At 50.4% G+C, this 14,718-nt stretch overlaps 2 protein-coding genes across 3 annotated transcripts in view; one reads left to right on the top strand and one right to left on the bottom strand.

Annotated features, from left to right (window-relative positions):
* Positions 1 to 554, bottom strand: part of ALDH5A1 (aldehyde dehydrogenase 5 family member A1) — a 37,590-nt gene extending 37,036 nt beyond the window's left edge. The window contains exons 1-2 of one of the 2 annotated variants that reach the window (XM_075314687.1): positions 491 to 554; positions 21 to 313 (exon numbers count right to left, since the gene is read on the bottom strand). In XM_075314687.1, the coding sequence (XP_075170802.1) occupies positions 21 to 275 (255 nt within the window). In that variant the 5' untranslated portion in view covers positions 276 to 313; positions 491 to 554. The other variant, XM_075314686.1, reaches the window with a different exon arrangement.
* Positions 555 to 8,798: 8,244 nt separating this feature from the next.
* The window catches only part of GPLD1 (glycosylphosphatidylinositol specific phospholipase D1), an 89,794-nt gene continuing 83,874 nt past the window's right edge, over positions 8,799 to 14,718 (top strand). Inside the window, exon 1 of the mRNA XM_075316432.1 lies at positions 8,799 to 8,901. Within this exon, the coding sequence (XP_075172547.1) occupies positions 8,814 to 8,901 (88 nt within the window). The 5' untranslated portion in view covers positions 8,799 to 8,813. The remainder of the gene's footprint in view (positions 8,902 to 14,718) is intronic.

Raw genomic sequence — 14,718 nt, forward strand, 5'->3', positions numbered from 1 at the left:
CGCCGTTGTCTGGGACTCACCTTACTGGACACCTCCTTCCAGGACCGGAAAGCTGTGGCGGCTGCCTTCACGGCCTCCCTGCATTCTCTGGGTCCACAGTCCGCGACCTGAACCAGTTCGGTCCCAGTGGCCGGATCCAGAACCGGGAATGTAGTGGAGTCGGATGATTGCAGCCAGGAGCCCCCCACATAGGCAGCGGAGCGCAGCAGAGACGCGGGCAGTGCGGGGGCACAGGTGGAAGCCATCCTACATGGAAGCCTTAGGATGCCAGACATCACCTTCTGTCACTGGAATGCAGGGAGCACCGCAATCACTGGAACACAGTAATCATTAATCTACAGGAGGTGAATCATTAGGAACACACAAGGTGCAAAGGTAAGAATGTCACTGCTGCCGTAAAGTGAGCCGTGTGTATGCTGCGGTGCAAGAGCAGCCAATAATGCAATATCTACCACTAAACACCCGGGATAAGCCGCCGTGCAGTAATTACCTTGCCTATAGAGTATGCCCCGTAATAAAGGGGTGTTGATAGCTTTATCCAATCAGCATTCTTCGGCAGGCGCTGTGCTCCAATCATCATTCCCCTGTCAGTGTTCTCCATCAATCACGTTCTTCCAATCATCGACCTTCAGCCATTTCCATCCAATCACAGCCTTTCTCTGATCTATCCCGCCCAATCATCGCCTTCCTCTAGTCATTCACGTCTTTTCTCTGCTCTTTTCCTTCTGAAGTTTTCTTCCGTTCCTTCTATTAGGCGTTATTGTCGCCCTCTGGTGGTCGGAGTTGGGAATGGCCTTAAAATGAGCCAGAGACACAATTATTTAGTCGTTGAGATGATTATAGATGGCTGCTCTGCTAATACTGTATCAATAATGAAATGAAGACAAGAGAAAAGCAAACAAAATAAACAGTTATTCTCTCTATAAACATTTATGGCATATCTGTAAGATGACTGACTGGTGCTGGCTACACCTCCACTGATTTGGTGTGCCATACTAGCATACAGTGCCAATTTTGCCAGGACAACCCAGAGGACTGGACCCTAAAAACGGTGGGGCTCATGCAAACCCTCCTAAATGTGGCTGTTACCAATGCATTGCAGTGTTTGTGGCGGCAGGGCTAGTGTGCATGGATAATGGCCAGTACGTGTCCAGTGGCCACTGGGCTCCGTAGCCATATAGGTAATGTATGGAGAGCTGAGGGTTCCGTGTGATTACCTTTTTTGCAACTCCCATAGTAATGTGACGTGCACCTATCACATACCTCCCAACAAGAACAGAGAGGGACAAATTATGTGCCGTCCTGTGTGCGTCGCTGCAAATTTTGACCACGCTCCTAGCCACACCACAAGCCACACCCATTTGCAGTGAGGGGCATTCAGCAAGTGCCGCGGACTGTTCATTCATTCATTCATTCATGGTCAGAAGAGCCAGCACTTAATGTAGCTTCACTATATGACATGTTGTTTGTAGGCTATGTGCGCACGCTGCAGTTTTGTGCCTTCGCCAAAAAACGCACCCTGTGGCAAAAAACTCACCTTGTGCCAGAAAACTCATTTTTTTGTGCATTTGTGTGATTTTTTTTTTGCACATTTTTATCCCATGCATTTTTTTTTAGTAAGTGGTGATGGGGGACTCACAGATACCTGGGTCGGCAGGTCTAACCGGGTTAAAAAACAAAAATCAAAAATGGTTCTCACCCGGAATTGATCCTGGGTATCTAGCTGGACGCCGGTCCCCATATAACTCTATAGGGACCAGAATCCAGTGCTTAAAATGGTGGTAGAAGGAATAGGCGAATAGCAGCAATTTATACTCACGGAGTCTCTGGCGCGGCTTTCGGGGCCGCTGATTAGCCTCATATATATTCACTGCTTTCCCTGCCCACAAGCATCTGTGATTGATTGCAGTCAGGCACGGCCCCACCCTGAGTGCCAGCGTGTCTGACTGTTTGCAATCACAGACGCTATGTGCGTCTATATCGTACTTTAAAAATAAATAAAAAAATTGGTGTATGGTCCACCTGTATTTTGATGCTCAACACAGATAAAGCATATGGTTACAGGCTGCATCCCCCAGCTGTGCCCTTTTCTTGGCTGTGTATTAAAATAAGGGGAACCGCATGCGTTTTTTTAAATTATTATAATTTAAATAAATAATTAAAAAAAAGACTTGCAATCCCCCTAATTTTGATACCCAGCCATGATAAAGCCCAGCAGCTAGGGGCTGGTATTCTTAGGCTGGGGAGACCGGTGCTTATTGGGCCCCCTCCCCAGCCTAGAACTAGCAGCCTGCAGCCGCCCAGGATTGCCACATACATTAGATGAGATCATCCCAGACCTTTACCCCACTCTTCCAATTGCCCTGGAGTGGTGGGAATCTTGGTAATAAGGGGTTAATAATAGCTCACAGCTGCCAATAAGCCCTAGAAGAGTAATGGGAGGCATCTATGAGACACCCCCATTACTAATCTGTAAGTGAAAAGAAATAAAGACAAACACTGAAAAAATCCTTTATTTGAAATAAAAGAAAAAAAACCTTTCACCCCTTTATTAACTTCCAAAGTACTTGGGTCCGACGTAATCTACATGAGGTCCCAAGACAATTCCAGCTCTGCTACATCTGAAGGCACAGCTCGCTGCCATAGAACAATGACTGCCCGCTGTGAGCTTCAGGCAGAGAATGAGCCACAGCAATCAGTGGTGACATCACTCAGGTTAGTTGCGGTCACAGCTAGAGGTTCCCTTGGTCCTCCATCTGTGACCGCAGGTAACTTTAAGTCATCTGAAGTCAAGTTACCTGTGCTCACAGGTGGAGGACCGTGGGAACCTCCAGCTGTGACCGCAACTAACCTGAGTGACATCAGCGCTGATTGTGTGGCTCATTCACTCTCTGCCTGAAGCTCACATCAGGCGGTCATTGTTCTATGACCACGCTCTGTGCCTGCCTTCAGATGAAGCAGAGCTGGGATTGTCATGGAACCTCGTGTGGATTACGTCGGACCGTCAGGGGTATTTGGGGGGTTAACAAAGGTGAAAGATTGTGTTATTTTGTCTTTTATTGCAAATAAAGGATTTTTTCAATGTTTGTCTCTATTTCTTTTTACTTACAGATTAGTAATGGGGGAGGTCTCATAGAGCCTCCACATTACTAATTTAGGGCTTAGTGGCAGTTGTGAGCTGCGATTAACCCCTTATTACCCCAATTGCCACTGCACCAGGGCCAGGTAAAGTGACGAAAGTGACGGGACTGTCACATCTAATGGATGCAGCAATTCTGGGCGGATGCAGGCTGCTATTTTTAGATTGGGGGTGAACAATAAGCACAGGTCTCCCCAGCCTGAGAATACCAGCCCTCAGCTGTTGGGCTTTATCATGGCTGGGTATCAAAATTGGGGGGACAGCACACCAGTTGTTAAAATTATTTATTTAAATAATTTAAAAAAAGCCGCATGCGGTTTCTCTTATTTTGATACACAGCCAAGATAAGTGCACAGGTGAGGGCTGCAGTTTTTATCCGTATACTTTATCTGTGCTAGGTATAATAATACGGGGGGACCGTACGCCAATTTTTTTTTTTTATCATTTTTTTTTTATATCACTATAGACCCGCAGACAGGGACTGTGATTGGAAGCAGTCAGCTGCAAACCGAGGGCACATCTGACTGCAAACAATCACGGACACCTGTGAGCGTGGGGAATCAGTGAATATGCATGAGGCTGATGAGTGGCCACGGAAGTAGAATGAGCAATCTGGAAGAAGTTACAGCTGCGCCGGAGACCCTATGGGGTACTTTGCACGCTGCGACATCGCTAGCCGATGCTTGCGATGCCGAGCGCGATAGTACCCGCCCCCGTCGCACATGCGATATCTTGTGATAGCTGCCGTAGCGAACATTATTGTTACGGCAGCTTCACACGCACTTACCTGCCCTGCGACATTGCTCTGGCCGGCGACCCGCCTCTGTACCGCCCCGGGGCTCGGCCGGCTGCCGAGCCGCTCGGGTCCGTGCTCGTCGGTGGGTAGCTCGAGCTCCTCCCGGACTTGGGGGTCACGTCGCTCTGAAAGGGAGTTGGCGCTACGTGTAGGGATTTCGGTGGGGAAGGTTCACGGCCGAGGCCGTGGAGTTTAAAGGTGTAAGTTCGTGACGCCACCCATGGGTTGTGGTGATTGTGGACACCACCGCTGCCGTTAACTAGGCTCCCGGGGACGATGTTATGCAGCCTGGTGTTGACCCCTCCGTGGGCAGGGGGTGATGGTCCCGGGGCCCTGTGGTTGTGAGGTGCGGGCAAGATGGTGTGGTGCGGTGCGCGTCCCGAAGGCACTGTTGTACTCACTATAACACATACACCGGAGTCTCTGGTAAACCAAAAAGGATGGTGGTCAGTGCCCGCAGCTGGCTGCGCTTTGCCCCTTGCTCAGGTTGGTGGTTCCCGCCTTTCTCCTGCACCTCTGTGGTTGAACTTAACTGCCTATGCTTCAGCAACGGTAGTCCGCTCTCGGCTTGATGTGTGTCGGGGAACCCGTTTGCCCGCAGGCGCTGGCCCGTGGGATCTCTCTGCCTGGGCGGTGGCTTTCTATCCCCCTCGGTGGGCTGTTGCCGTCTTTCGGGTCTTGGGACGAGAAAGGACCTAAGGTCCAGACCTCAATCAGTGAATTCGACGTGGTCCAGTGGCTTCTGGACCTCGTTCTGGGTCTGAGTACCACTCCTGGTGCTCCAGTTTCCAGTTGGCTCCCTGGTTCGGTACCAGCGGGCCACTACCCTGTCCCGGTCCCTTATGGTTCCACCAGCCGTATTCCCAACTCCTGCAGGCGGCAACCACCGTCTGCCTCCTTGCCACGGTACCAGAGCTACGACCCCGGCACCGGTCAGTGTTGTCGCTGCAGACCTGACGCCACAGGCCTGCTGCACTTGAACTCCACTCACTGACTACTCAACTTGAACTGACTGTTTGTTTCCTGTCTCAGGCTCTCTGGACTCCTCGGTGGGCGTGGCCAACCGCCTGGCTTCGCCTCCTGGTGTGACCATTGAACACTGAGAGAGGTGAAAAGGTTTTGTAGGTTGGCTGCTGTCACCTTAATAGGGGCTGGTGTTTGTGTAGGAGGTCTGCAGGTACCTGTGACTACCTGGCTAGTCCAGGGCGTCACACCTCCTTCCTAAGGGGGCGGGTCATGCGGTCTCACAGCGAAGTCACATGGCAGGCGGCCAATAGAAGCGGAGGGGCAGAGATGAGCGGGACGTAAACATCCCGCCCACCTCCTTTCTTTCACATAGCTGGTGGAGGCAGGTAAGGAGATGTTCCTCGCTCCTGCGGCTTCACACAAAGCGATGTGTGCTGCTGCAGGAACGAGGAACAACATCGTATCTCCTATCGGTGCGACATTATGAAAATGACCGACACTACACAGATCACCGATTTACGACGCTTTTGCGATCATTTATCGGCGCATCTAGGCTTTATACCTTTATACGTTGCAACGTCGTTACCGGCGCCGGATGTGCGTCAGTTTCGATTTGACCCCGACGAGATCGGAGTAGCGATGTCGCAGCGTGCAAAGTACCCCCAAGTATAGCACATTTGCTCTAATCCCCCTATCCCTTTTACCACCCTTTTTAAGCGCTGAATTCTGGTCCCCATAAACTGATATGTGGACCAGTGTAGTGCCCCTGAGCCACTCAGGGCACTACTAGGTACTGTATCCTCACCAGGATGCAGGGCCTATCCCCAGGGACCTGGAACACCAGTGCCAGCAACACCTAGACACACCAAAATCCTAGTTACCACTCCACAACAAGGGTAATTGGCTAGTCAGACACAAAGGGGATGCCCACCTAGAGGGCGGAGTCAGACCATGGGACTATACAACCTGGTGGGAGGGGACCAAAAAGCAGACAGTCTGAAGTAGAGAGGGAGAGAGGAGAGACGTGCATAGAGCTGGGTCGTGTAACGGTGACCCAGGGGCACAGGAGAGTGGTTGCCAGGGCAGGTACACCTGACTACTGCTGGGACCAGAGCACCGATGGTGCACAGGGCCCTAGGTCAGGCGTCAGTTTCATACAGTCTGGCAAATACCTGCACAGTGAGGGGGCCTTCACGGACCTCACTGACCCACAGATGCGGGGGCATCAGCAGTAAAGCAAGGATCAAGGTTCAGGACACAGACCAGCCCTACAGGGTCCACACTGCCTGCTGTACGGACAAGGAGACTGCCACAAAAAGGGACAGTCGGGCCCCAAACCGCTTCAAGCTACGGGGACCCTACCACACTAAGGGGGCCAGAGACAGAGCAACCGAGTCATCAAACTGGCACTGGAACTACAGGGCCCTGAACCAGCCGTCCAAAGGTCCAAACTGTGAGTAAAGAACTGTTAAACTGCAACCCATGGTGTGGCCTCCATTCTTCGGCAAAAGTCTCCACCATACACATCCCAGGCTCAGCCCTACCTGCGGAGGGCCTAACACCATAGCTGCCATTACCATCAGCCCTGGGGATAACCAACTCAGCAGTGGCTGTTCCACCATATTAACCACAACCCGCAGGTGGAGTCACACCAATGACTTTAATCTCCCCTGTAAATACTCCCCTTTAAAAAAGCACCCAGGGCACGGGACCGGGCAACCGCCACCAAAGTGACATTCCCCAATTATAAACTGCCCAGGACCGAGTACCCTATTACCCTGGGTGACACATCAGTATGTCTTTGGAGTGTGGGAGGAATTCGGAGTACCTAGAGGAAACCTGCGCAAACACCGGTAGAACATACAAATGTTGCGGGCGGAGGGGCCGCGCTCGCTGCGCTCAGGTCCGCGGCTGCTGCTGCTGCTCGGTGGCTCAAACGATGGGCCGGACCCGGGGACTCGAGCAGCGCTCCTCGCCCACGAGTGAAAAGGGGGTGGTTTGTTTTGGGAGAGAGTTCGTGACGCCACCCACGGGTCGTGGTGATGATGGGCACCACCGCTGCTGGTGACGGGGATCCCGGGAGCGATGGCAGGGAGCAGCTAGGATGTTGTCCCCTCCGTGGGTAGGGGTTGGTGATCCCGTGGCCCGGTTGTGGAACGGGGAGGCTGGATGGCTGGGGTGCAGGGTTGCAGGGGCAGCACGGCGCGGTGCCGGATGGCACTGTGGTACTCACTCAGGCACAAATTCATAGAGTCTCTGGTAAACCAAACAGCTGGATGGATGGGTCCCGCAGCCGGCTGCAGTGTCTTTGCTCTCCCCGGACAGGTTGATGGTGGCTGTCTTTCCCTGCACCTGTGTAGAATGTGTTAACTCCAATGGTTTCCCAACTGTAGTCCGCTCCCCGGCATATAGGTACCGAAGGAGCCCGTGTTGCCCGCAGGCGCTGGCCCTTGGATCTCTAGCCTATGGCGGTGGCTGTGTATCTTCACGGTGGGGACTGTTGCCTTCCGTCGGGTCTTGGGTGTTAGGAAACCCCTGGGGTTCCGGTCACTCTCGGATTTCACCGTTGTCGGTGGCTCCAAGCTTAGTCGGGGTCCGATGGCCCTGCCTTTGTGCTTAGCTTCACTCCGCTCCCCGGTTCGGTACCGGCGGGCCTCCGCCCGACCCCGGTACTACGGTTCCGCAGAGATCCACTAACTCCTGCAGATGGCCACCACCGTCTGCCGACCTTGCTGTTTGTGTCTGGGTCCCCACCCAGACACCGACAGTTTCTGTCCTCTCACTTTCAACTCTCAAACGAATCTGTCACTTTTCCCGCCTCCAGGCCTGTGAACTCCTCGGTGGGTGGGGCCAACCGCCTGGCTCCGCCCCACCTGGTGTGGACATCAGACCCTGGAGGGAGGCAACAAGGGTTTTGTTTGACTGGTGTTAACTATCCAGGGGAGGGGGTGTGTGTAGTGTTATGTCTGTGACTTCCTGGCTAGTTCAGGGCGTCACACAAACTCCTTGCAAATGTTGTCCTTGGTGGGATTTGAACCCTTCACCCCAGTGCTTGACAAAATTATTGAAATATATGAGGCTCCTAAATTTGGGGCCAGTCTGTGCATCACAGTGGTAGTACCAAACGTATAACACAAATGAGTGAAACTGTCCTATAAGGCTCAGGAATATTTCCATCTTCTGCCACCTGCTGTGGAGAGAATTGCAACACAGTGTAATTTCCTTGAGCATGCTCCACTGTACTAATTATATATCAATGTGGTCCAGAATCCATCTTCATCTTTCTCACTTCTTAACAAAATGGACGACTCCAGCCAACAGCTGCTTCCTAATAGCTTCTTATAGAACAAATCTCACTGGCCATTCATGGTACTTACTAAGGTGAAACAAAGCAAAATGCAAAGATCTCATAGTAAAAATGGTACAATTTCCATTAAAGCACGTGTGATACTGCCCCACTATAACCGGCCGTATGGGACAGTAGACGTTATGGTCTATCTAATTTCACACTGAGCTTCTACTGTCCATTTGCTGTAGGCTCTACAATAGTTCCTGTACATCGACCCAAGTGTGGCTTTTTGTGTCCTGCATTATCTTGACATCCTACTTTAATTTTTTGCTGCAAGGAATAGCGCAGCATACCAAAGTGTATCGCTTGTATGCTTGTTGTTACAATGGAAGCCTATGGTTGATAGATGCCACTAAATAACCCAACTATGGGTGCTCTACATGTCTAGAAATCCTCCCAAAATTAACTTCTGAAAAACAACGGAAAAAGTGTTGTACAGGTAACACATGTTAAAAAAAATAGAATTGGACAGTTTAACTTTTGTGTCAATATCACAGTCCCCCGGGACAGCAAACTCCAAAGGTTGTTCTAACACTGGGTGACCACGCGAGCTGTCAGGAAGCATGGTACCTTACACGGTGTTATGTGTGGTCCTCTCACTTTACATACGGCTGAGCGAGCCTTGTGGTATCTCAACACATATAGAGATAGGTAAGTCGGTGTTGGTTTATATTATAACATCAAAGAATTTCGGTAATCTTGTGTAAGGCACTTATCGTTTCAAGAATATTTAGTGATGTACCAAGGAGTTTAAATTTTTCAATGTATAAAAGGAAGGTTATTTTTCTGTTCATCTTATTTTTCATTGCCATACCTTATACTATCGGATTAGTGTATAATATATATGGTAATTGCATTCTGTACACCTACTGAATTTACAGGTAGAGTATTTTTCCATGAACTCTTCAGATCATTTAAGGCCTTGGCTTCTTGAGTTATTTTGCTGGCATGTGGCCTTCTAGATTCTTAAGTCAACCAAAGGAGGCTCTGTCTAGAAGGTCACAATCTACAAGACTTGGAGAAAAGGAAGTTTTACAGCAGAGAAGAGGCCACATAATGACTAGAAGAGATGACTGTATTGTGTGCATACCTGTCATGGCATGGGACGTGCTATGTCTATGTGAGGCCTGCAACACACATCCGTAGAAAACGTGCGTGTTTGGTCCGTTTCCGTATATACCAGAGACACAGCTAAACGTGCACCAATGTTATTTAATGTTTGAGGACACATGTGCGTTTTTCATTAAGGTCCGTGTGCGTGCTACGTTTGTGTCTCCGTTTTGCACGGAAGCATGTCCTTTTTCAGCACGCAACACGCAGCACGGACCCAATGAAAGTCAATGGGTCTGTGTGCACGTCCGAGTGACACGGACGCATCTCTGTTTGTTCCCTGTACGTTTTGTGCTTTTTTCATGTGATGTCGGTCTTTTTTCTTTTTCTGTTTCGTTCTCTCCCTCAGTCCGTCGGTCGGTCGGTCTCTCTCTATGTCTGTCGGTCGGTCTCTCTGTCTTATCTATCCCTCTCACTGTCTGTCGGTCAGTTCCCCCCCTCTCTCATACTTACCGTTCCCCGATCTCCGGCGCGGCGCTGCACTGCTGTTATAAAAGCTCCGGCGGCTTTTACTATTTTGAAAAAGCCGGCCACTTATTAATCAATCTCGTATTCCCTGCTTTACCCGCCCACAGGCGCCTGTGATTGGTTGCAGTCACACACGCCCACCACGCTGAGTGACAGCTGTGTCACTGCACCCAATCACAGCAGCAGGTGGGCGTGTCTATACTGTGCAGTAAAATAAATAAATAAATAATTAAAAAAAACGGCGTGTGGTCCCCCCCTATTTTAATACCAGCCAGATAAAGCCATATGGCTGAAGGCTGGTATTATCAGGATGGGGAGCCCCATGTTATGGGGAGCCCCCCAGCCTAACAATATCAGTCAGCAGCCGCCCAGAATTGCCGCATACATTATATGCGACAGTTCTGGGACTGTACCCGGCTCTTCCCGATTTGCCCTGGTGCGTTGGCAAATCGGGGTAATAAGGAGTTAATGGCAGCCCATAGCTGCCACTAAATCCTAGATTAATCATGTCAGGCATCTCCCCGAGATACCTTCCATGATTAATCTGTAAATTACAGTAAAAAAACACACACACCCGAAAAATCCTTTATTAGAAATAAAAAACACTAACAAAGTCCCTCATCACCAATTTATTAACCCCGACAAAGCCCTCCATGTCCGGCGTAATCCACGGACCTCCAGCATTGCATCCAGCTCTGCTGCATGCAGGTGACAGGAGCAGCAGAAGACACCGCCACTTCTGTCACCTCCACGCAACAAATGAGGTGAGCAGCGCGATCAGCTGCTGTCAGTCAGGTAACTCGCGGCCACCGCTGGATCCAGCGGTGGCCGCGATTAACCTCAGTGACAGCTCAGCTGATTGCGCTACTCACCTCAGTTGCTGCGTGGAGCTGACCGGAGCGGCGGTGAGTAGCGCGATCAGCTGAGCTGTCACTGAGGTTACCCGCGGCCACCGCTGCATCCACCGCTAGATCCAGGTAACCTCAGTGACAGCTCAGCCGATCACGCGGCTCTCTTCATTTGCTGCGTGGAGGTGACAGGAGCGGCGGTTTCTTCTGCTTCTCCGGTCACCTTCATGCAGCACAGCTGGAAGCGACGCTGGACCATCCTGGATTCCGCCGGACATGGAGGGCTTTTTGGGGCTGATTAAATTGGTGAACCAGGGAATGTGTTTGTGTTTTCTATTTCTAATAAAGGATTTTTCAGTTGTGTGTGTTTATTTACTGTAATTTAGAGATTAATCATAGAAGGTTTCTCCGGGAGACGCCTGACATGATTAATCTAGGACTTATTGGCAGCTATGGGCTGCCAATAACTCCTTATTACCCCGATTTGCCAACGCACCAGGGCAAATCGGGAAGAGCTGGGTACTGTCCCAGAACAGTCGCATCTAATGTATGCGGCCATTCTGGCGGCTGCTGACTGATATTATTAGGCTGGGGGGCTCCCCATAACGTAGAGATCCCCATCCTGAGAATACCAGCCTTCAGCCGTATGGCTTTATCTGGCTGGTATTAAATTTGGGGGGAACCGCACGCCGGTTTTTTTAATTATTTATTTATTTATTTCTATACTCCATAGTGACACACCCACCGGCTGCTGTGATTGGGTGCAGTGAGACACCTGTCACTCAGCGTGAGGGCGTGTCTCACTGCAACCAATCATAGGCGCCGGTGGGCGGGGAAAGCAGGGAATACGAGATTGTTTAATGAATTAGAAAAAGCCGTCGGAGCAGTGTGAATGCCGTGCAGCGCCGGTGATCAGGGATCGGTGAGTATGAGAGGGGGGGGACACTTCAGTCACTCGGGGGATTAGCGGTCACCGGTGAATCCTTCACAGGTGACCGCTAATCAGTACACGGCACACAGACAGAGTCGCGGCATGACAATGAAGTCGGGTGAAGTTCACCTGAGTTCATTCTCATCCTGCTACTTTGTCCGCTGTCTGCCGACATGTAGTAAACGACATTTTGCATCACACACGGATATTTCACACGGACAACACAAACACATGTCAGTTAAGTTTCACAGGCACACACGGACATTTCACACGCACATACGGCTAGCATACGGGATACATACGCAGGCCACACATACCATAAAAACGGACCTAAAAAACGGAAAACGGACCCGAAAAACGGCCCGTTTTACACGGACGTGGTTTTCATGGATGTGTGTTTTAGGCCTTAAAAAGTAAACACAGTAGAAAAAAAGAAAGGGAAAGCTTGTAAGAATTGTCATCTAGAAATTAGAAGTTTTTCTATAATATCTACAAACATAAATAGGCCCTGATTAATTTTTTGCATTTTCTTTGTGACTTTACTTTTTTTGCCTTTTCATATTAATTGCTGGTTTTGGCACCAAATTCTTTAAGGCCTCTGCCACACTCACGTGAATTTCACGCACGTGCCGAGAGACACGTATTTTCCCTGCGTGTTGCGTGCAGGTAAGTACGTGTCTCTGGTACGTGCGTGACACGTGTGTTCTACGTGTGCTATCCGCGATAGCACACGTAGAATCAGTAATTATTATACTCACCTGGTCCTTCCTGATGTCCGCGCTGCTGTCCGTGGTGCTGATCCTCGGTCTCCAGCCCTCCCGTCTCCCGCTGCTGCTGCTGCCAGGCAGTGAAGTGAATATTCAATGAGAATAATGAGCGGCGGTCGGCAGCAAGAGGCTGCAGCGGCAGAGACAGGAGGGCTGGAGAAGGTGAGTTAATGTTTTGTTTTTTTTAACTGACATGTGTGTTTTCTCCGGTGCGTGTCACACGGGACCGCATCCACACTACACCCGTGTGGTGCGGGTGCGGGCCGTGTGACACCCGTGCTGCCGGTGAAAAACCGGACATGTCAGCGCTTTGAAAATCGCACACACGTACAAACGCACACGGACACACGTTCCGTGTGGTTTTACGTGTGTGTGCCTGCTACAATAGGGTAGCATTGGTTAAAGTGTCTCCGTGCCGCCGGTACGTGTAAAAAATGACAAACACGTGCCGGAGGCACGGATGTGTGGCACAGGCCTAAAACAGCGTACGCAATTCATGAAAAAAAGGTATTTTTTTCTGTCTCGATCTGTTTTTGTGACCTTTTGGCGTCAAAAGGTGCAAGTTTCACAAAATGGCACAAAAATTGTGCTAAAATACTTCCACACTCGAAAATATAAAAGCTAAACCACAAAAAGAGGAACTAAATTTTCCCCAAAAAAGTCAGAAAAATTCACAGAAACAAAGGCAACAGTGTTTACCTGCCCAGGCCACAGAATCAAATGCAGTCACAGGATGCAGCAAAACCCACTAATAAAGATGGAGGCAACAGGTGCAAAGTACGGATGGAGAAACCACTCGCACACTGCCACTTCATGGAGGGGGTGATTGCTTAGTATTAAAATTGCATACAAATGGCGTTCACACATGTGCATTTGATTCTGTGGCCTTGGCAGGTAAACACTTTTGCCCTTTGTTTCTATGAATTTTTCACACTAGAAAATATACCAGGGTATGACTGGAGACGAGTTGTGCCATATTTTACGACTTTATAAAAGATTGAAATTTATGAATCAGGAAAAAAACAAACAAAAAACAGGCTAGCAAAGAAAATATATTGAAAAAAGGTGCAAATAGAATAAAGAATAGGGTGCAAACAATAAAAGGCACAAAAGTAGACAAGAACATGTGTAGTGGGTGGGCCTACCCCCTACTAGTTTAGCATAGTTTACCCGGCATTGTGATTATTAAAAGTGTTGATTTTTATTATGTATGTGTTGTGTTAGGGCACCCCCTAGTGGCCGGGTGGGACGGCTGTTGCCACCGGGGAAGGAGGAGTCGGCCGGATATCTAGGGAAGGGGCTGTGTGTGTGTGAGAGAGAAGGATCCGGGACAGCAGGCTGTGAACATCTGGAGCGGCAAGTGTGAGTGTGTGAGCGGAACACCAGGGGACACCGGAGTAAAGGAGGTGGACGCAACCTCAGGGTCTATTCCGCTGGTGTGGGTCCAGTGCGTGCTTGACCGGAGAGTGGGAGCCCGGAGAAGAGGAGTATCTAGGGCATATCCCCACCAGAGGGCGCGTTTGGGCAGGTTGTCCCCAGCTCCACCAATATTGCCGGAATCTGCTGACCGGAGTGTTATTTTCTGTGTGAATAAATGTCAGTTTTTATGCATCTCAACTTTTGCCTGAAGACTCTTTATGCATCGGCCGGAGAGAGAGACGTCACACCCTGCACATTCAAGTCAGTCCCAGAAGTTGAAGAAGTGGTGGAACCGGGGGTCTGCCTCAGTACCAGTGCCACGACTACACGGCCGGAGGTACCCCTGGGCCATCACTTCATGTGGCGTAGTCGGCAGGATCCGAGTCTCCTGCCAGGGACCCAAGAGGCTGAAGATCAGGTAGTCCCTGAAGTACAGGATCCTGATTATGGAAGAAGAGTCCCCTGGTGGGAAGAGAACACAGGGCCCGTAGCGTTGGACCGGGCCCAGGAAGAAGAAAAGGCGCGAAAAGTTGGCGCCGAAAGAAGAGCCTGGGGCTGGCCGGTGCCGAAGAGGAGGTACGGAGTACTCCGCCCAAAGAGGGGAGGCGCCAGCTCCAGGGCATTGAGGAAAACATACAAAGTGGGCGGAGTTCGGAAAAGAAAGAAGTACCGCCGCGGAGGAGTCAAGAGAAAGCGTGAGGCTGGGGGAGGATTCTGTTTAAGAGCGGGAAACAGAAGCCCGCCTCCTTTTTCCTCAGTCTGCGTTATGACTCTGCCGCTTGCTACTATACAGCGATTAGAGATGGCAGCACTTGGACAACCGGAGGAATTGGCTACCACCATGGCGCTGATCAGCTTAGGCCGGGGCCGACCCAGGTTCGCTCCTGCCAGTGAAGCAGCTTTGGTGGATCTCCCAACCGGACCG

The sequence above is a fragment of the Anomaloglossus baeobatrachus genome, chromosome 6 (assembly GCF_048569485.1).
Source record: "Anomaloglossus baeobatrachus isolate aAnoBae1 chromosome 6, aAnoBae1.hap1, whole genome shotgun sequence".
NCBI lineage: Eukaryota > Metazoa > Chordata > Amphibia > Anura > Aromobatidae > Anomaloglossus > Anomaloglossus baeobatrachus.